Here is a 21,335-nt window from a genome sequence, read left to right as displayed (position 1 = left end):
TTGTTTCTTATAGTGAAAATTTTGAAACAACCTAAATGTCCATTAATAGGCGAGTAGTTATATAAACTTCATAGCGATTTAAGCAAAAAAATAAATAAAGTAGAGCTATACATAACATATATGATATCTGAGACATGTTTTTAAAAATTGAAAATGTAATATATATTGAGTTACTCCTAACATAGAAGTGAGACAAATGTAAATATGAAAATACTATGCTGTTTTTGTTTGTGTAGTATTAAACTTCTTACAGTGAGAAAATGTATTTGTATAAATTCAAAATATATGTTGTTTTTTAAAAGGAAAATGACAATGAACTCACTGATATCAATAAACCTGTGTCCTAACAAATTTTACTGTAAACCAAGGAAAGTCTGGTTAGCCTACAATACTGTCCTGTTTCTCCCTACCACACCTAGTGCAAGCAACCAGTATGATTAGAACTTGTCTTACTTTAAAATGTGAAATAAATTTACCAGCACAGGATCTATACAAGTATCTGGCAATAGGAAAAAGATAAAGGGGACAAGGAAAGCAAATGACTTTTTAAAAATCCTGGCAAAATGTTACCAAGGAAAAGATGTAAATTGTGACCCAATGTTACTGCCATGAATTTCAAAAAGTGATCAACAGTCGCCTTCATAAAATAGGAACTCAAAGGCCAGGCACAGTGGCTCACGCCTGTAACCCCAGCACTTTGGGAGGCCGGGGCAGGGGGATCACCTGAGGTCAGGAGTTCGAGACCAGCCTGGCCAACATGGTGAAACCCCGTCTCTACTAAAAATACAAAACTTAGCTGGGCGTGTTGGTGGGCGCCTGTAATCCCAGCTACTAAGGAGGCTGAGGTAGGAGAATCACTTGAACCCGGAAGGTGGAGGTTGCAGTGAGCTGAGATCACACCACTGTACTCCAGCCTAGGCAACAAAGCAAAACTCCATCTCAAAAAAAAAAAAAAAAGAAACTAAGAATTCATAGCTAAGACACAAGACCTCAATGAAGAAACGGTGACGCAATGAAGCAAGAGAGAGAGATGAAACGTGACTTAGCAGAACTGAGGACATACTGTAGGAGAGGTCAGTGAATCCATCACAAAAACCAGGTCTACATGGAAGCAGACAGAGAATATCAACACTATGAGAGTGCAGTAAGAAACTCGGAAGACAGGATTGAGAAAAACACCAGGGGAAAATGGAAATAAACAAAAAGTCCCAAGGATAAAAGATCACATGAGCACTGCAGAAGACAAAGGCGACAAATGTATATACTTTGATATCTGCCCCCCCAAAAAAAACCAACCAAATAGATCCGAAAAAAAAAAATGTACTGATAATATAGCCTTGTATCCAGGAAAAGTTGACACAAAACTACGAATAGCCTATTAGTTATTAGATGTTAAAGGTAAGACTCCTTTGAGCATCCCATCTAACCAGCAGTCCTTAGACTTCTCCATGGTCACATTTTATGGAGCCACTCATACAACAGCCTCAGAGAAAGTAAGTATGACCCCAACATGTTATAGCAGCCAAACTGACATTCAAGGATAAGGACAATGAACAATTATTTTTTGCTATACAGTATTATATTTCAGAAAATATAATTCCCATAAGTCCATCTCAAAGGGAACAAATTTGAGGCAAGCAAGAATTTATTAGAGAAACTGGCAGAAGAATGCATAACAAACATTAAATTCCTTTTTAGGATTAAAACTAAAACAACTATAGGAATTACCTTAGTAAAAAGTAAATGTTACAAACTAATACAATGTCAAAATGATACAATAAAAGTTGAAATGGGATGTGAGAAAGTAGAATGTACTGTAATTATTCTCATTTCCTTATTTTGTAATATCCAGGGACTAAATTACATCTGATAAGTTACACAGTAGAAGTATAAATATACAGGCCTATGGAAAAACATTCAATAAAACAGAAACAACAACTAGAATTTATTGGTAAGGGACAGGATGAAGAAATCCAACTAAATAGTATACAGCTCCACTGTTTGCTCATTTAATGAGCCAAATGGGGGTAGGAGAGTACAAATATGTAAAATAATAGCGAATAGGGAAATAAAGTATAAAGGAAATTAATAAATCATAAGAGATTACATTGCTGGGTTCTGTAAATAAGTTTAAAACCTGTTTGAAATGAATGATTGAAAAAATAATTTCCCAATTGTGACTCTACATAAAATCAACACAGGTAAGTTATAGAAGCATAGAAATACTCCTAATTAAAGCAAGAATAATGTTGATACCAAAACCCAATCCAACAAAGAAAGCATAATAACAATTACAGAGCATTCTTAGGAATAATGTTGCAAAAGTTCTAAATATTAGCAAACAATTCAGCAGCATATTAAAATTTTATGCTATGGCCAAATAAGGTTTATTCTGAGATATGAAGTTGGTTTTATATTAGTAAATATATTCATATAATTATACTATTAATAGAACAAGGTGTGAGAGCAAGAGGAAACTATGCACTTAGATGCTGAAAAGGCATGCAGTAAAATTCAACCCTTATTCCTGATAAAACTCTTAATATGAGAATAATGTATATGTCTTTAATATGATTATATTATGCATAAAGTATGTTATATATGAGATATTATATATAACTGTAAGCCCACATTATATTCAACAGCGAAACACTATAAGCATTCTTGTTGTAATCAAAAACAAAACAAGGGTGTACATTCTCTCCAGGAATATTTAACGTTTTTCTGGTGGTGCTCACCAATGCATTTAGAAAAGAAAAATAACTATGGCCACACCACCCTGAATGTGTCTGATCTCAGAAGCTAAGCTAAAGTCAGGTCTGGTTAGTACTTGAATGGGAGAGAAATATATATATTTATACCATAAACATTTCAAAAGAGTAAAACTATTACTGTGGTAGATATTATTGTGATATTATTATTTATCTTGAAAACCTAAGACAATTAACCTTGAAAATATGACAATTATAAGAGGATTCAGGAAGTTGGGTACAAAATTAATACATAGAAACCAGTTGCATTGTTTTTGTACAAATTAATAAACAGTTAAAAGATAAAAGGTAGGAAACAATGCAAGGGATTGATCTGATCTAACCTGGGAAGCACAAAGTAATCTAAGCAGGGTAAATAAAAAATAAAAGATAAAATAAGCACTGCAGAAGACAAAAGAGATAAACATATATACTCTGATGTTCAAAAGAAAACCAAATAGATCAGAAAAAATTAACATACTAATAATATAGCTTTGTGTCCCAAGAAACGTTGATACAAAACTATAAGTAGTCTAATAGTTCTTAGACGTTAAAGGTAAAATGTGACTGGAGAAATTTGACAACCGGTATTTCCCCATTATCCGTGCTCAGAAATGTCTTGGTAAAACTTCAGAACACCAAGAAGTATCGCTGAGACAGGCCACTTAGAAAGGAACGACACTCAGAATGATGACTGCCTTCTTGATATCATAAGGGAAGCCAGAAGACAGTGGAAAACTGTATTTCAAGTGTTGAAGGAAAATAACAATCAATTTAGAATCAAATGCCCAAGAACACCATTTCTCAAAACCAAGAGCATGTCAATGAAGACATTTATAGATAAACAAAGCCAGAGAGTTTACAACAACCAAGAGACCTACACTAAACGACCTTCACATGGATTTAAGGAAGAAAAAAAGATACCAGAAGCATGGTCTGATATGGGGAAGAAATGGTGAGGGAAAAAAATGATAAATGTTTATGTAAAACTAAGCAAACGCCACAAGTATGAAATAATTTTTTTAAAAAAGCTAAGACATGGATCCATGTATCATCTAAACCATGACAAGTGTGATCACAGTTCAACTCTGAGATCTTGGTATGGTTTGGGAGAAAAACAGTATGATGATTTCAGTAGATGTACAAAAACATTTTATTAACTTTAATACCTCTTCATGATAAAAACTGTTAGCACACTAAGTATTCAAAAAGAGAATGTCCCCACATATGTTTATTGCGGCACTGTTTACAATAGCAAAGACTTGGAACCAACCCAAATTCCCATCAGTGATAGACTGGATAAAGAAAATTTGACACATATACACCATGGAATACTATGCAACCATAAAAAAGAATGAGTTCATGTCCTTTCCAGGGACATGGATGAAGCTGGAAACCATCATTTTCAGCAAACTAACACGGGAACAGAAAACCAAACACCACATGTTCTTACTCATAAGTGAGAGTTGAACAATGAGAATTCATGGACACAGGGAGGGGAACATCACATACTGGGGCCTGTCAGGGGATGGGGGAAAAGGGGAGGCAGAGCATTAGGACAAATACCTAATGCATGCAGGGCTTAAAACCTAGATGATGGGTTGATGGGTGCAACAAACCACCATGGCACATGTATACCTATGTAACAAACCTACACGTTCAGCACATGTATCCCAGAACTTAAAGTAAAATTTAAACAAAAAAGAGAATATCCCTAACCTGATAAATGATTAATGATCCCTATCCTATTCTCACAGTAGCAATGTCTTTCGATGGGAAAACTTTGGAAGCATTCCTGTGACATCATGAATTATACAAGGATGTTACAATCTCATTTTCCTTACAATGTGGTTTTGTAAGTTGCAACCAGAATAGTAAAAAAGAAATTAAAGGCATAAAGACTAGAAAGGAAGAAACAGAACTGTCATATTAGCAGATGTTAAGTTAGCTATGTAGAAACTCAGCCACAATATACAAATTACTATAAATAGTTTTAAAAATGTAGCTGGCTATAGAATGCCTCATATAGCCTATAGATCAATATACATTCTACTTGATCCATTTATAATTTTTGAATTTTGTACCTTAGACATACATTACCTAGCAAAACTAATTATTTTGAAGTTGTATAATACTGATCTTTTAAAAGTACGTATAATATTCTGTTCATATAAAATGATATGTGTATGTTTATATGCATTAAGAGATGTTGAAAAGGCTGATCAAAATATTACTTTCTTGGGGTAATTTTCTCATTGTGATGTGGTATAGGTCAATTCTGGGTTTCTGCTGTATGTTGTTTGAACTTTTGTATACTATTTTGATAATAAAAATAAAGCCATTTTGTTGTGAGAAAATGAACGAATAAATAAATAAACCCCTCAAAATAGGTATTTCCATAATCTGCACATAGTTGAACCTAGAAATTTCTAATTTTTTACAGCTCCACTCATGATTCTGGTGATCACATTGGGAACAACACGGCTAGGATTTGTAATCTAAGTTGAGATCCTCATCTAAATTGCAGAAACAAATGCCTAATACTCTTGTCTAAATCCCAAATAAAAATCAAACCAAGATTATTACCAGCCTACATTTCAGAGTCTCACCGTCACGTAGGGCTCATTTATTGGCAGTCACCCCATTAACCAGGCATCAGCCAGTTGCCAGCTTCTGCCCTGGCAGCTTCAATCATGTCTTCACTGCCCACCTGCTGTTCTGGCCCCCTACTCTTCTTAAAAACATGCAAGGAAATGGACAAAACTATACAAGTGTGATAGCTGCAGAAATGGCCAAAGACGGCGGAAGCAAGAAACAGTGCACCGTGTTTTAAGGTAATACTGTAGTTTTGTCATAGGGCAAATTGCTTGGTTTCTGCTGTCATCCCATGGATATTCAGGGAAGTTCAAAATACAACAAAGAGAAAAAGGCCCTCCAGCAGATGAATGAGACCAGGGCCACTTTTCACTGATGCTCCAGGGAAGTGCCATTCACATAGAATACCAGGCTGTATTCATTTGCTATGGTTTCCGTAACAAAGTGCCACAAACTAGGTCGCATAAGCAACAGAAACTTTCTGTCTTTTGGTTTTGGAGGTGAGAAATCTGAGATCAGGGTATCAGCAGGGTTGGATCCTTCTGCAGGTCATGAGGGAGGATCTGTTCCATGCCTCTTGCCTAACTTCCGGTGGTTTGCTGGCAGTCTTTGGCGTTCCTTGGCTGCTTTGTAGAAGCATCACTTCATCTCTGCCTTTGTGTTCTCGTGACATTCTTCTTGTGTGCATGTCTGTGTCCAAACTTCCCCTTTTTATAAGGACATCAGTAATATTGGATTAGGCCCACCTACTCGTGGATGACGTCATCTTAATATGTCTGCAGTGGTCAAATGCTGATGTTCTGGTTGCCGGGGCGGGGGGTGGGGAGGGCGGAGGAGGGGGACACCACTCAACCTGAAACATGCAAATCTTGCTCTCTGGAAATGAGGCCGCCGGGAGATTCTGGCCTTAGGAGAGCTGCCTCCTTCTTTGGCTCTCTCGATTTCTCAGAGCTGCACCAGCCCTCCATTTCTGAAGCCACTGTCGGGGGCTCGGTAGCTAGATTTTGGCCGGGGCAGCTGCGTGGCCTCTGGTGCAGGGTGGAGGTGTGGTTTACCTCTATGTCATTTGTTGCTACAGGTTATATCGAAGCTGCCATCATTCCCGCTGGAGCTCGGAGGATCCGTGTGGTGGAGGATAAACCTGCCCACAGCTTTCTGGGTAAAACAAAAATGACTTGACTCACCATTTATGTGTTGAGAATCGATTTTGATGATCAGTCTCGTAAATCGGTTCAGTGTCATTCCTCCCGGGTTATGGCTGGTTTCACACCTGTATTGTGATGACAGGAACACCCAGAGGGGACCACACAGCGCCATCATATTTGACTAACATGCAGCCATCCCCAGGGTGGATTAGGGGCGGGAACAGGAAGGAAAACGATGGAAGACAAGCTTGGGACAGGAAGGAAGATCATGGAAGAGTGAAGGAAGTTGTGAGGAATTGGGCAGGTTACCAGTTCCCCAAAGTAACCCCATAACGCTGAAAGCAGATTGAGTCTGGGCAGTGCAGGCCATTGGCCAACTTGCAGGAAGCCTCATTGGGCTGCCAGTGGCTCTGGGGACGACTTCTTAGCTGGAAAAAGAACAACAGTCCTAAGTCTAATGGAAACCCAGAAGGACACCAGTTTCACTAAGGTCTGTGTATTCCAGATTCCTAGTGGCTGGCGCATTGACTTCAAGCACAAACACCTGCATCTTTCCATAGACTTGGGTTCTATTCTGGACTGATTTTCCTAACTATACATGAGCAAAGCCATTCTGATAAGTCCCTTCCTAGCCAGAGAAGACCTTCTGAGAGTATCCTTGGCCCAATTCCCAGCCTCCCCGTCAACCCCAGCAAAGGTTAGCCCAGGACTTGAGCCCCAGGGTGGTTGGAGTTCTGAGTTGGACACAGAAGTGGAGACAGCAGGGTGCCCAGAGGCTGCCTCTGCTCCTGCCTCCCTGGCTTGGAACATGTTGTGGCCCCTGTCCTTTTGCCAGCTTTAATCCCATGTTCCTGTCTTGGGTTAAACTTAAACTCAAGGTGGCTGATCTTCCTCAGGTACCCTTCTTCTGAGCTGTCCTCATGTCATCACCTCTCAGCCTGTGTTGCAAAGTGCTGATTGAGACTGAAGAAAGAAAAAGTAAGACATGATTTGTCGAGTTTCAAAAAATGATTTTAGCTAAATTGAAGTTACCCATGGAACCCTTTTATTTCCATTTTTATTACTCATTTTTTTTAAACGACATCTTTGTCCACATTCCTGCCTTTGTAGACTATGCAAAAGTCCGAGTCTTTCTTTGAAATGGTCTCTGCTTGAGAAACTCAAAGTCTGATGAGACAGACACAAAACAAATATCTAATAGGCAAGTTTACAATGAAGACCACAATCCTGTTAATTAAAGAGTTAGGGAATGCTTTGATGCTAACATGCCCCCGGCACACCTGCCTTGGGGAAGGCAGGAGTGCCCGTTTCCAAGCACCCACGTGGGTTATCACTGGCACCACACTCTGTGGATCCCCCCCATGTCCCAAGCTGCCCTGCCACCTCCTCCGCAGCTTGGTCACCTGCCATCCACCCCGCCTCCTTGGGGCTGTGACGGCAGCTCGTGCTTCTGCTGCCAGGGTAAGACCTTGCCATCCCTGGAGTTGACATCCATATGCATTTTCATCCGCCCTGTGGTTTCCCACCTCCCCTGCATGGACAGTGTCCCTGCCTTGCCTGGCACTCTCCTCCCCAGCTGTCCCAGCTGTCACTCTGCAAATAGAACAACACTTAAAAATGCACTCTGAAACAAGGCCTCTTGCTGCTTTTGGCAGCTTCAAAGTGACAGCCTCTTTTTACTAAATTCACAAAGAGTCTACTCCCTCTCCTTCTGCCCATCAAAGGACATCAGGTCAGCCTCACCAGCATTTGCATTGGAAGCCCCACCACCTGGTATCATGCCAAAAAGTTACCCTTCCCCTTCCCAACCCATGCATTTGAGTGTGCTGGAGGCCCTCCGTGGGAGGCTGAAGTCACCTTTCATCCTAATTCAAAATTCGCAGTCCGGGTATTCCAAGAGGTAGTTCAGCTTGGAGGTCGAATTAATGGTTCTTCCATCAAGCCCCAGAAGGTGCCCCTGCGAGTAAGTCCCTTGGCTTCTGACCCTGGCTTCTGAGATTTTCCAGCATGGCTTCTCCACCTGGCTCAGCCCTAAGTGTCTGGCAATAGGAGTGTCTTCCTTATCTCCACTTTTGCATGGCAATTTAAGAATGGCAGAGGATGTTAGAATCCTTTGGATCGCTCCTCAACTTCTGATTCCTATGGTACAAACAGACTTTTCACTCAAACTCACTTTAGGGCCAGCAGGTGCTAACTAGCAGATGCCACCCAGGAGAATGAGCTCTTGTGATCGTCCCTCAGCTCCTGAAGCCTGAGGGCCATGTATACAAAAAAAGAACAATAGCATCTGCGATAGTGGCTCCCAATCACTGAGCTCGCCTGTGCCTTAGAGACCTGATCCCTAATCCCCCTAAATGGGCTGCAAGGTATTGCTCTGCTTCCTTCACAGAGGGGCAAGCTGAAGCTCCAAGGGGCTTGGTGTCTCATCCAGGTTCCCCAGCTCCTCTGAGTTCACTACAATTCATGGAGCCTCTCAGAATTACTCTGTCCAATCATGGCCAGAGACTGCCGGATGGAGATTTTTCACGGGAGAATACACGTTAAACCTGCCTGTTGTTACCACTACGTTGTGTGCTCTTCAGAACAAACCTGCATGCCACGGAGATTGGTTTAACGTCTCGGGGTGACTGCTCAGCTCTCCAGAAGCACTGGGCCTCCATGGGAGGTTAGAGCCAGCTTCCTGCCTTATCTTATCCAGAAGGCATAATCCCAGGACTCCAGGGCCTGGCTGATGGACATGGGCAAGCCTGAAGGTGGTCCACACTCATTATGTTTCTAAAGTTAGTTCAAAAAGGCCTTGTTTCCACTCAGCACTGGGTGCTTTGGAAGTCAACCCAGTGTAACTTTGAATTGCTCTCACATTTGCTGAGAGCAATTCCTGAAGAATTTCACCCCACCTACCTTCAGCCCACGCTGGCTGGCTTTCTGCTCAAAACCACCTGGAACAGGAAATGCCTGGGCAGTTTGTATCCATAGCTAAGAACAGAGCTGGCAGAACTCCGAGTGGAAATAAAAGGAGCTGACTCGCTGCCAGGATTAGAAGTAGGTTGACTGTGGGTCAGGTCTTCCAGTGAAGCTAGGAAGGAGAGAGACTAAAAGAACCCCACTCGGGCTTCTGCTCAGCTCTGTGCCAGAGAGGTGCATGTGGACAGGGTCAGAGTTCGCATCTGCCTCCAGCCAGCTCTGAAAAGGAGCATGCCCTTCCCTCAGGAATGCCCCCGCCTCGCTCCTTGGAATGGCTCGTGGTCTTCCCCACAGTGCCTGGAAGACCAGGATGGTGTGTGAGTGTCCACAGAGAGGAAGAAGAGCCGGAGACAGAAATGGACGTTCTGCATGTAACCTCACACTCCAGCTCGTTGCAAAGGTTTTGTTCTGCCCTGGTGGCAAAGGAAAGTGTATCCACCCATGTGGTGCCCCATAGAAGTCTAACTGTTGAGAGCTTCTGAGCAAAACCCACAAAAGTGAGCATGGTTATGTTTTGGATAGTGGTTTAAAACTTCCAATCTCCGGCCCAGGCAAAATGAGCAAGGGAAAATCTCCTCCCCAGCAAACCAGAACTTCAGACATCACAGATAAAATGAGATCACTGGGGGAATCCCCTGTTCTTTGCTCTGTTAATTGCCCATAAAATCAAAGCATTTGTAATCATTTTAATTGCTCCATGGAGTCTTTTCTGGGTCCAAACATATCCTGATTTCAAGTGCACACTAATTAATCTCAAAATACTTAGAGACAACGGGGGCTTGGAGATACTCATTGATGCTCAAGGTTTGAGGGGACAGGAACTTGTAGAGCCAAAAATGCATTTAATTTGGAAGGTTGTCTTTCAGGAAAAAAAAAATGCATTATGCATAGGGCTATGGAAAGGACTCCTGCCTGGAGCTGCAGCCTCAGAGGCCTTTGCAGACCCCAATCTGTGCAGCTAACGCAAGGCAGGAGAACAACCAAGCTGCCACAGAAGGGGGCAGGAGGTGACCTGCATTGTCTCTCTGGAGTTGACATGGCCCCATGAAGTCACTGTTCATGGGACTCCACAATGAACCTGTTTAGTCACTGTTAAAAATGATCTTGACATCCCAACAGAATCTCTGAGCTGACATCTCTTTTGAAGGGATGTCAAGCACTAACTTCTGATTTTTGCAGGAAGTTATGATTTTTCAGATGGACCACAGCAAACTGCAAATTTGGCATCTTGCTAAGTGACACCAAAGTGAAAAGGCTGGAAGTAACCCCCATGCCTCTTAGATCTGCTGACCTCCTGCTAATAACTCTGCCTGTGTTTTCCTCTCCCTGAGAGATACACAAATGTGTGGCTGCGAGCACGCTGTCCCGAGGAAAGGCGTGCAGGCTGTAAGCTGGAAAGCTGCATTTGCAGTACACCAGAACTTGCAGCTGCTGTGGCGATGGCCACAGGCAGTGCGTGGGCATGCAAAGTATACGTATTCTTTCTGGGGCTCTGAGAGCTGACCCCAAACCCATGCCTGGCCTCAACCAAGTTGTGATTGTGCAGGAGTTCTCCAACTCATCAGCTGCAGACCAGGACCTCCAAAGCAAAGACAAGCATCTTCAGAATTCACTGGAGAGCCCCCACAGCTGTGTGTGGCTTGTGAGAGCCAGTTATAGGCATGTCTTCCCCACTCCTTGTTCACTGATGCCAGGTGGATAACAAAATCTGTCATGGTGAGGGTATTTACACTTTGGGTAGCAAATATACCATAACTCTAGGCTGTTTTCCCCAGAGAGCCAGCTGTCACTAGCACTCGGTTGTCCGACATGTTCCTCCCCATGAGCAGTTGACCTTGCCGGGGTTCGGCCGTCAGCTGCAGCCTCTTTCACTTTCCTGTCCCATAATTCCTTGACCACACCCAGTGACTCCTCTGAGGCCTCCAGTAGCCCTCTTCCTGACACCTCTCCCACCCATTCCACTACAGACAGGAAAGACCCCACTCCGGTGATCAGAGGATGGCAGGCTCCAAGGCCCAACTGGCTCTGCCTCCACCTCATGCTGTAGTCGCTGCTGCTGAGCCACCCACTGTCGGGCCTCCGATGGCAGAAGCAGGGCTTCCCTGGGCCAGCCTCCACCTCTGTGCAGCGTTTCTGAGGATGGTCTTATAACCGTCTCCAGGTGTGCCCTCCTGCCCTTTTTTGGGCCTTTTCACTCTTGACCTCCCAGATGTTTTACTTTTGGCATGGAAGTAGGGTAGTTTGCAGGTTGTAATTCAGAGTCACTTTAAAACATCTTTTAAAAAGGGCCCAAGAAATACATAAACAAGGCCAGTGGAGAAAGAGTTACCTCTAAAGTGTTAGAGCCAGGATAAGAGTGTTAGAGCCAGGATAGGGGTGTTAGAGCCGGGATAGGGGTGTGAGAGCTGGGGTAGGGGTGTTAGAGCCGGGATAGGAGTGTTAGAGCCGGGATAGGGGTGTTAGAGCCGGGATAGGGGTGTTAGAGCCAGGATAGGGGTGTTAGAGCCAGGATAGAGGGTTAGAGCCGGGATAAGAGGCTTAGAGCCAGGATAGGGGTGTTAGATCCGGAATAGGAGGGTTAGAGCCATGATAGGAGGGTTAGAGCCAGGATAAGAGGGTTAGGGCCAAGATAGAGGTGTTAGTGCTGGGATATGGGCAGAGGCCCTGGATACTCAGCTTGGTGGTAAACATCTGGGGCCTATTTATAGGAAGCCATAATAGTAATTTTCTTTCCTCACCTGCTCTGCCCTCATCGTGATTAGCATTTTTTAACCCAACCTCCAGAAAGCATGTGTGAAAGCCAAACCCAGCTCTCAGTTGCTGAGTACCAGCTTCAGGCACTGCTGGATCCAGAGGCTTAAAATGATGTCACAGGAAAAATGGTCTCTCTCCGCACTGGCACTCCTGCCTGTCCTCTTTGTGGACATCTTCCTGTGGGCTGGTAGATCCAGGCTCACGTCCAGTCTCTGGGAAACCCTGTGGGAAGAAAGCTGCCTTTTTCTAAGGTGAACGAAAGTCCCCCTGTTTGGGGTTGGGTGATGGGCCTGTGCCTGGAACTGCGGGGTCCAGCCCCACGTAACAGGAGGAAAAACATGTTCCCACGAGAAATCTTGGGTACCATTGCTTAGAGGGAGAAACAGATGCCATGTGATGGGCACAGTGGGTATTCACAGAAGCCGTGAACCAGGGATGAGCCTGGGGCCCCAGCCCAGGGCAGCCAATGTTGGAGTCTGTTACTGGCGGGGCGTGGATATGGGAGTCAGCCGGTCCGTGCCGGTGGCCCAGCAAGGAGGAGAGCAGCTGCCTGGCTTCCCTCTGGTCTTTGTGAGAGAAATAGGTTCTACGGAGCAGGTCCTGGTGTGACTGTGGTCAGCACACAGCTTCAAAGAAATCATTTGCTCATCTCTGACTCCTCTGTATAAGCCACCTCAGCATGCGTGGGTGTCCTTTATTCTCACAGTGAGCCCCCTTCCTCCTTCCCACCCTCTGAGGCCACTCTTCATCTCTCGCCTCCTTTTCCCAGCCGAACCTCCGAAAAGTAGAAAAAACTTCGCCTTCCACTTGCTTCTCCGTACGGGGTGCTGTGCCTTCCTCCCTCCATCACCCTGCCCAGAACTGATCTTAGCAGTCCTGGCCTCTGAGGGTCAGGAACGACCGTCCTGCTTCACACTCCGCAGGCAGCCACACGCTGCTGAGCCACACACTGCAGGTGGTGTTGTCTCCCTCCCTGTCCTACACACTCAGCTGAAAGCGGGCTTGTCCCAGGAAGCCTTCCCCATCTGCCTCGTCCCACAACATTCCTAGACCCCGGAGGCACCTTACCATAAAGCTTGTGAAATTGTGTTATGTTCATCTTTTCTCTGTCTCCCTTCCAAACTGTGAGCTCCTGGGGGTAAGAGCTGTGTCTGTCTTTAGCCCCCGGTGAGGAGGCCCTCAAAATAGGGTGAGGGACTGGCAGGGAAGAGGGGTACATCTGCTGTTCCCGTAACTTATAGTTTCTAAGGTGTTTCTTCAAGCAGACGTCCCCAGCCCCCGGGTTGTGGACCAGCAGCAGTCCATGGTCTGTTAGGAGCCAGGCTGCACAGCAGGAGATGAGTGGCCTGCGAGCAAGCATGACCGCCTGAGCTGCGCCTCCTGTCAGATCAGAAGCGGGGCATTAGATTCTCATAGGAGTGCAAGCCCTATTGTGAATGGCATGTGCAAGGGATCTAGGCTCTGCATGCCTTATGAGAATCTAATGGCTAATGATCTGAGGTGGAAAGTTTCATCCCAAAACCATCCCCCGCCACCCCACTTCCCCCAGCCCCCTGGTCTGTGGAAAAATTGTCTTCCACAAAACCAGTCCCTAGTCCCCAAAATCAGTCCTGGGGACTGCCGTCTTAAAGGACTCTAGCCCCTTGGTTTTTTCTGTCTGCTCCTTCCCACCAGCCCACATTGGATCCTAAGACCAAATAGATACTATGCATGTAAGGTGACAAATAGACCAAATTTAACCATGCATATGCAAGAGACAATTTTCTAAACCTGCAGAGAGCTTGAAAGAATGATGAATGTCCATGCACCCTTTGCCTACATTCACTAATAATTAATATAACCAAGTATATATTTGCATTATTGGCTCACTGGAAACACTGGAAATCTGTGAAATTAGTCATTTTTGTAAGAGTATATAGAATATGAAACCCTATAACAATTAGAGCCTGGAATTTGTCCTTTTTGAAAATAGGCCTTACCTTTGCATATTTCAGCATTAGTCATAAAAATCTATACTGATGCTATAACCTAAAGAATTGGGAATTGAAAGTTGTCAGAGTGATAAGTGCAGTAGGGCTGGTCTACTGGATTCAGGTCTCCACTCTACAACTGAATAGCTTTGTGAGTTTGGGCAAGGTACCTCTCTGCGGCCCCATTGCCTCACCCATGAAGTGACGACAGTAATTCAGAGGGTTGTTGAGAAGAGTAAATGGGTCAGAGTATAGGAAAGAGCCAACCTGGAGAATATGCTCCTTAAATGGCAGTTTGCAGATGGTGGCAGAAGAAGAGAAAAAGGGGAGGAAACTGTGGGCGTCCCAACATTCTCACCTCCTTTTCATAGCCAGGACATTTCAGTTGTGGGTCAGGTTTCTTGAAGGGAAACATATTCGGCTCCAAGTGGTAGGGCTTTCTCTCTCCTAAGCTGTCCCTGGAGTCCTGTAATCCTCAGCCTCTCTTAGCCACCCTGGATACGAGACCCCACTGGAAGCTACTCTGCTGGAAAGTTCCTAGAAGCGAGGAACCAGTTTCTCTTGGCAGTCCCTCTAACACCAGAAGCCCTGAGCATGCGTCTCCTCTGTGTTTGCCGGGAGCGAGCACTGGGACCGTAATGTCCTGGAGGCGGGAGCTGAGGCCAGTGGCTACCCAGCGTCCCTCTGCTGCTTGTGGCCTGCCGCAGCCTGGGGCTGACGAATGCAGCAGTAACCAAAACCCCTTTTGGGTTTCAACTCTCATTTTCCAAAATCGGTATTAAATGTGGGCATTTTATTTCTGGCCTCAGTAAGCAGAGAATAGTCAATGTGGCAGAATCTGATTTCGTTGATTATAGACTGAGTAGGGTCCCAAGGAGATAGATGTAGATCAATTTGGGGTGTCCGTGGGGCTCCAGCGGCGTGTGTAGGGAGTGTGGGCCTAGGACCGAGGGTGCCCTGGAGTTCCCATTTTTGGAAATGACACAGACTTCCTATCACCTCTAGTCATCTGCCGTCTTCTCCTAAAATGCCAGAATAGGTTTTAGTTTGTTGGATTTTTTTTTTTTCCTAAATAACAACAGCAACAACAAAATAGAATGGCACTGCAGAGTGCTGTCCTCATGAGAACTACATGGTCTTCACCCGTAGGTGGAAAGACACAAGAGAAGTCCTGGTGAGCGCCTCGGAAAATAGTAAATACATGGCTTGTGTGGAAAACCAAGTTTCTGCTTACGGCCAGTCAGCAGCATGCTGATTCTCAGCCTCTCCTGACACAGGCTGTCCCTGGTAGAGATGTGGGCCAGCAAACGTGAGAACCTGAAACCCACAGAGCTAGGGTATGAGAGTGCCCCTCCCCTGCCACGCTCAGCCCCCAGCCACTGCTCATCCACAGCTGCCGAGTGTGACCACCACATCTGTGGGTGGCTAGGATTTCCAAACATTCATACTTAATAGAGTAATGGTTATTGATTGAAGGGACATCCACTTTAGTAGTATGGGGATATCAGATCCTTAAGAGGTGCTGGAGATGGGCTGCTCTCCTCCTAGAGCCCCAGGTAGGTAATAGGACAGGGAACTCATTTGTTTTGCTGAAACAGCAAAACCTGGTTTGTAGCCTAGGACACATTAAAATGGAATGAATTCATCGGGCAGAAAACCATCTGCTGGGTAAGTTTAGTGAAATGAGATCAGGCCGTGGTTGTCCCCATTCCCTGCCCCTCCACCCCTAACCCCAGCTATCTGAGTTGGTTTCAAGACAGGAGCCCAGGCTGGAAGGTGCCCATCAATCCCACAGCTCTCCCTGGGGATCCTAGGGATCTGCAGCTCTGTGCTCCCTGCAATCCAGGCTTCTGTTCTTAGTACACAGAGTACTCCCTTTCTCTTGCTTCAGGCCTCCCTCCTTCCCCCTGTGGAAGGGGAGACATCTGCCGCACTCAGGGGCTGCAGATTCCTTTTAAAGACAGGCTGGGTCCCCCCACCCCCAGCACCTTGATTCTTTGGTCTTCAATTTGCTTTCTAGCTCTCAAAGACTCCGGTAAGGGATCCATCAACAGTGACTGGAAGATAGAGCTCCCCGGAGAGTTCCAGATTGCAGGCACAACTGTTCGCTATGTGAGAAGGGGGTTATGGGAGAAGATTTCTGCCAAGGGACCAACGAAACTACCGCTGCACTTGATGGTAACTTGCTGGGCTTCCACACTTGTCTTAGGGGGCATGGCTCCAAGAGGTCTACCAGCTTACTTTCCAGTTTACTTCTTCCTGGTACCTTGGGGGCAGGAAATGCATCCAGCTTCCAGGGGTTTACGAGGTCCCCTGCTGCTCAGTCCTCTCCCTTCTCTGGGTCTTTTCTTTTCCAGTCCCTTGCACTGCCTGCTTCAGAATTCTGTCATTGCTTCCCCTGGCTCTTCCCTGGCAGAGCTCCTATCTTTTTCAAAAGGAGCTGCCTCAAAGAAGGAAATGCTTAGCCACGTGGATGGCAGCCAGGGAGAGTTGACCTCATTAAGCAGACAGCCCCACTCAAAGTCTGTTTTCACATCAGGTAGTGGGATGCATAGATCTGCCCTCACAGAGTGTATATCATTACCTTTTGCAAATGAACTTTGACTCCAGGTCCGAACTAGCATCCCTTAGATTTCACAGACTCAGCTTGCAACAGGCATTTGGGAATCCGGAAGGGGGATCAGATGATGCGGGTGTCCTACTCCCCAGATGATCTCCAGAAACCTGTGTGCTATTGGGCCAGGCCAGGGCGCCATTGTCTTACCTGTTGTCTCAGGGAGGCCTCCATGCAAGCCACTGAAACATCAGTGATGCATGCTTTTAAACATATCAGAGATCTCCAGGGAATGGAACGCCCTGCTTCCTTCTCAAGATCCAGGAGTTCTCATGGCTAACTTCTGATAGCTCATCATTATTGATTCTGTGTCTCCTTCCAGAAAACAGGATTTGTGGCAGCTTGTGCCCCTGTAATTAAAGCACACTTTGTCCTCAGTGCCTGCCAGAGTCTCTCCATGGAAGTTCTTCTTCCCCATTAATTTGTGATCTCTGGCAGCCTGTAAGTGTTCCAGATTAATTGACACCCAAAAGATTTTCTAGCCATTACCCAGGGAATCTCCCGAGGAGGCTTGCTCTGCCAAGGAGCACTGGCACCCAGGGTGGGCGTTACCCCATAGTGGTGTTAACCCCATTACGATTTCTGGGTAGACAAAGGCAAGGCAGTTTTCATGTGCAATCTCAACCACGTAGAAATCTGCCAGTGCACCACTCAGCCCGCTAAATCCACTGCAAATATGTTCCTGCAAGTAGGTTTCTGGGACCTAATAATGTGTACCTAAGTCATTTCTCTGGGATAAGATTGTTTCCTAGTCACAGAACAAATCCTCCTATTCCGAGTTAAAAGCAGTTGTTCAGAGGGACTAAGAGAGGAGGCAAAACATAAAACCTGTACTGAAACCTCACCTGTTAACATGAGAATTTGCTTTCTCTAGCAAACGCCAATGTGAGTGTATTTTCCTTTTCACCAAAAGCTTTTGTAAACTGAGCAAGTTGTTAGCCCGTTAAAGCAAAGTACTCAGCCTGGATTCATTCAGACCAGGATGAACAAAACTCGGAGAAAGCAACTACTACCGTAACTGAAGTTTCAGCCCTCGCTTAATATTGATGGCTTTTCTTTCAAAATGTGATTGTCACTTGAAGATTTTAAAACTGAAAATGAGAGGTGCCCCTTTGCCTCTATATAGAAAGCCATTGTCCCCAAACTGGGGTGTACACACTGTTTGCAGAATCTGTAGCACCCAAAGAATCATGGGGACCTGCATTTGAAACCAATTACACACACACACACACACACACACACACACACACAAAATACGTGGCTACAAAATTGCATGAAATTTATTTCATATGAATTCTCAATTCACCAGTCTTATTCTTATACTGAGCTGATAAAGATCTCTTTCTAAGACTAGTTTGGTTTTTGGTGGACTTGTTTTCCTAGCTGGAGGCATTTTTCCAAATGTGTTACACCAGGTCTCTCTGGTGAAGCCGTGGATGTTGATGCAGTTAGGTTTGCTCTTAGCACTGCAGCCCAACCCCACAACTCAGCCTTGGAGACTGAGAGATGGCTGGAGGGAAATGGCTCCCATTGTCTGGTACACTTTGACCTGGTCTGCCCCAAGTCAAGTCAGGTGGGCCATGCACACCCTCCCCTTAGTGCCTGCTGGCCCATTCTCTCGGACGTCTCAGGCTGGAAGTGAATCTGCTAGTTACTTAGACCCAGGGGCACTCACTGCTTCCAGGCTTAGCTTGAAGACTCATTATCCACAGACAAACCATGTTAAGCTCCTACAAGAGGGCTTGTTTGACACCATTGTGTCTAGATAAATAAAACTGATCATACACCTGCTGTCTTTACAAGACTTGTCACATGCCGTTCTAAACCCATCTATTCTGTATGTTCTTGCTGACTAGGATTTCAGATCCAAGGTCTCCAAGCTGTATGGTAGTTTCCCACAAAACATGATAGATCCCTCCCTCTACCTCCACTGCACTCCTGGCTTGAAGCCTTGAGCCTGGCTCCTGCCACCCTTGGGTACAGTCATCATCCTGGCTCCCATGGCAGTGGAGGCCTCTTGCATCCTTGAACTCTCAAACCAATGCCACCCAAAGTCCTCTGGCAGTGAGCTGCATTTTGCCCTTGAGCTTGCCTTACCCTTGACTCTCTGGACCAACTGACATGGCAGTGATTGATGATGGGGAGTGAAGGATGATGTTCATTTCCAAAGAAGTAGAGTCACCGCACTTGCTCTGATGCCTTTCTAGGTAAAAGTTTATCCATGTCTTTCCTGTGTGCAAGGGCAGCTTTGTAGGTGAACACGCAGGACTGTTCTCTGCGTGGAGCAGCTCTCCATGAAAAGCGCAGTGAGAGGTTTCAGAGTTGCTTATCCTAAAGCTCCTAGTCTAAGCTGGTCTCTCTCTTGGGTAGGAAATAATAGAACTTCCTGATGATGGTTTGCATTCGCCCTGCTCCCAAGTTGAGTCCCTGAGGAATCCAGGGCTAAGATAAAGGAGCACCCTCAGTCAAGCCTGTTTTCAGCCCCAGAAAAGAGCTGGTTACCCCTCATAGAGAAACAGCCACGGTGTGCCTGTGTGTGCAGATTTGGCAATCCCGTGGGCCTTCGTTCCTTTTCAAAATGGCCTTTTGTTTTGCGGCTGATCCAGGTGTTGTTATTTCACGACCAAGATTATGGAATTCATTATGAATACACTGTTCCTGTAAACCACACTGCGGAAAATCAAAGTGAACCAGAAAAACCGCAGGATTCTTTGTTCATCTGGACCCATAGCGGCTGGGAAGGGTGCAGTGTGCAGTGTGGAGGAGGTGAGTGGCCGTGGGCCGTGGCCTATTGGGTGTGGGGTTTTGCTGAAGGAAGGAGAAAGGCATCTGTGGCCAGCACACAGAGTCTGGGAAATCTGTAACCTGTAGTTCTATGGGAATTTAATCATACCCCACCGAAAATCTCTCTGCAGAATACTTGGGTAGAGTCTTCCCAACTCCCACACTAGGATCATGCCCATACCGCTGCTTTGCCCGGGGCTCAGGGCCCCCCAGCTCTGACCTGTGGGTGAAGTGCGGTTTGGCTGATGTATGACTACGTCTTGGGTGTGACAGGTGGACCCTGGGAATAAACAGAATAGACCTTCAACTGTTGCCGCTTGCTGGAGGGGCACCAAAGCATGTCTCTGCCCACTCCCAAATTCCCTTCCCTCTTGGCCACAGTCACCTCACTCCAGGACACAATGGAAAGAAAAAGTCCTGCGAGTCGGGTGAAACATTCCTAGCATGAGTCCTGACTGCACAACTTCCTGCTTGACCTCAGCAAATGACTGCCTCTCTCTACCCCGAGTTCCCTCACCTCTAAAATAGGATAGTTGGCTCTCATGCCCCCTGCAGGGTCCGCAGGGTGAGCCAAAGAGCCTGTCATACAGCAAGAATCCATATGACCACAAGGCATTGTATTTATTGTTGTGTCATTGAGAGGGAGCAGTAGGAAGTCATTCTGAACTCTGAGTCAGCAGTTTCTTAGTACAGTGCTGTCTGTCACCCTAGCAGGGAACATAGCAGGGTCATGGGAGATGGAACACAAGGTGGGTGGATTTTAGTGGGCACAGAGTTGGGACAGAAGATTGACCTGGACTCTGGTAGGCCAGCCCAGAGAGTTGGATGACGGAATGGAAGCCCGGGCATAGCCCCTGCCATCCCTAGTCCTGAGCATCTATTAACTGCTTGGATAAATTTTATTGGATGTCCAATATGTAAAGCATTGCTTACCATTTAAGGGACTCATCCCATTTTTCATGGGTAGGAGTTATAGACACACAGGAATTTCTTCCTGGGCATCTTGGCCAACCACCCTCACTGTCTGTGCTTAGCCTCTTCCTGCAGCAGCCCTGCGGCAGTTGGCATAGCCTCTGGATACCACCATCAGCCCTGCATCCTCCACTCTGCACCTCTCCCCGGGGGACCTTCTCCCCCTCAGCCCTTAGCTGCCCGTTGTGCAGATGGCCTTTCAACCTCCAAATCCAGCCAACACATCTACCTCTGATTCCAGCCAGATTTTCCTCTTGGGCAATTTGTCACAAACTAAGCATAGCCCACATGGAAGAGTAAACAGGCTCTCCTGGGGTCAGGGGCAGGCTGTTCTGTTGCTGTTGGCTTGATGGCAATCCTTTTATGACACTGATGACTTCCAGCTTCCTAACACAGTGGTCAGACCTGCCACCACAGCTGAAAGCAGTTCTGTGCTTTCTGTACTCACAAAAGGCTGCCATGTGGGGCAGCAGGAACTGGTGGTGGAGTTCAGGTCTCCATGATTTCGAGTCATCCCTACGTGACAAATTGCCCAGGACACAGACCAGCAGGGAGCCCAGGATCCAAATAGTTGTGCTCGACTCCCTATTAATCTTTTATTGTCACTCTTCCCAAATAATAATAATAATGACAGCAGTAGAGCTAACATGAAGTGTTAGCCACCTGCCAGGTTCCGTTCTATGGACACCATATATATTTGTTTATTTTAATCATCACTGAGGCACCCTCAGGCACAGAGAAATTAAGCAAACCAGCCTGCTTGAGGAAACCGAGATGCAGAAACATG

The 21,335-nt window shown here is 45.7% G+C and overlaps 1 protein-coding gene across 1 annotated transcript in view; it reads left to right on the top strand.

Moving 5' to 3' along the window:
* The window catches only part of ADAMTS17 (ADAM metallopeptidase with thrombospondin type 1 motif 17), a 370,865-nt gene that overhangs the window by 268,871 nt on the left and 80,659 nt on the right, over positions 1-21,335 (top strand). The window contains exons 16-17 of the mRNA XM_025392032.1: positions 16,199-16,356; positions 19,399-19,558. Of these exons, the coding sequence (XP_025247817.1) occupies positions 16,199-16,356; positions 19,399-19,558 (318 nt within the window). The remainder of the gene's footprint in view (positions 1-16,198; positions 16,357-19,398; positions 19,559-21,335) is intronic.

Source organism: Theropithecus gelada, chromosome 7b (assembly GCF_003255815.1).
Source record: "Theropithecus gelada isolate Dixy chromosome 7b, Tgel_1.0, whole genome shotgun sequence".
Taxonomy (NCBI): Eukaryota; Metazoa; Chordata; class Mammalia; order Primates; family Cercopithecidae; genus Theropithecus; species Theropithecus gelada.
Note: the sequence above shows the minus strand (reverse complement) of the source record. Positions and strands in the feature narration are given on the sequence as shown.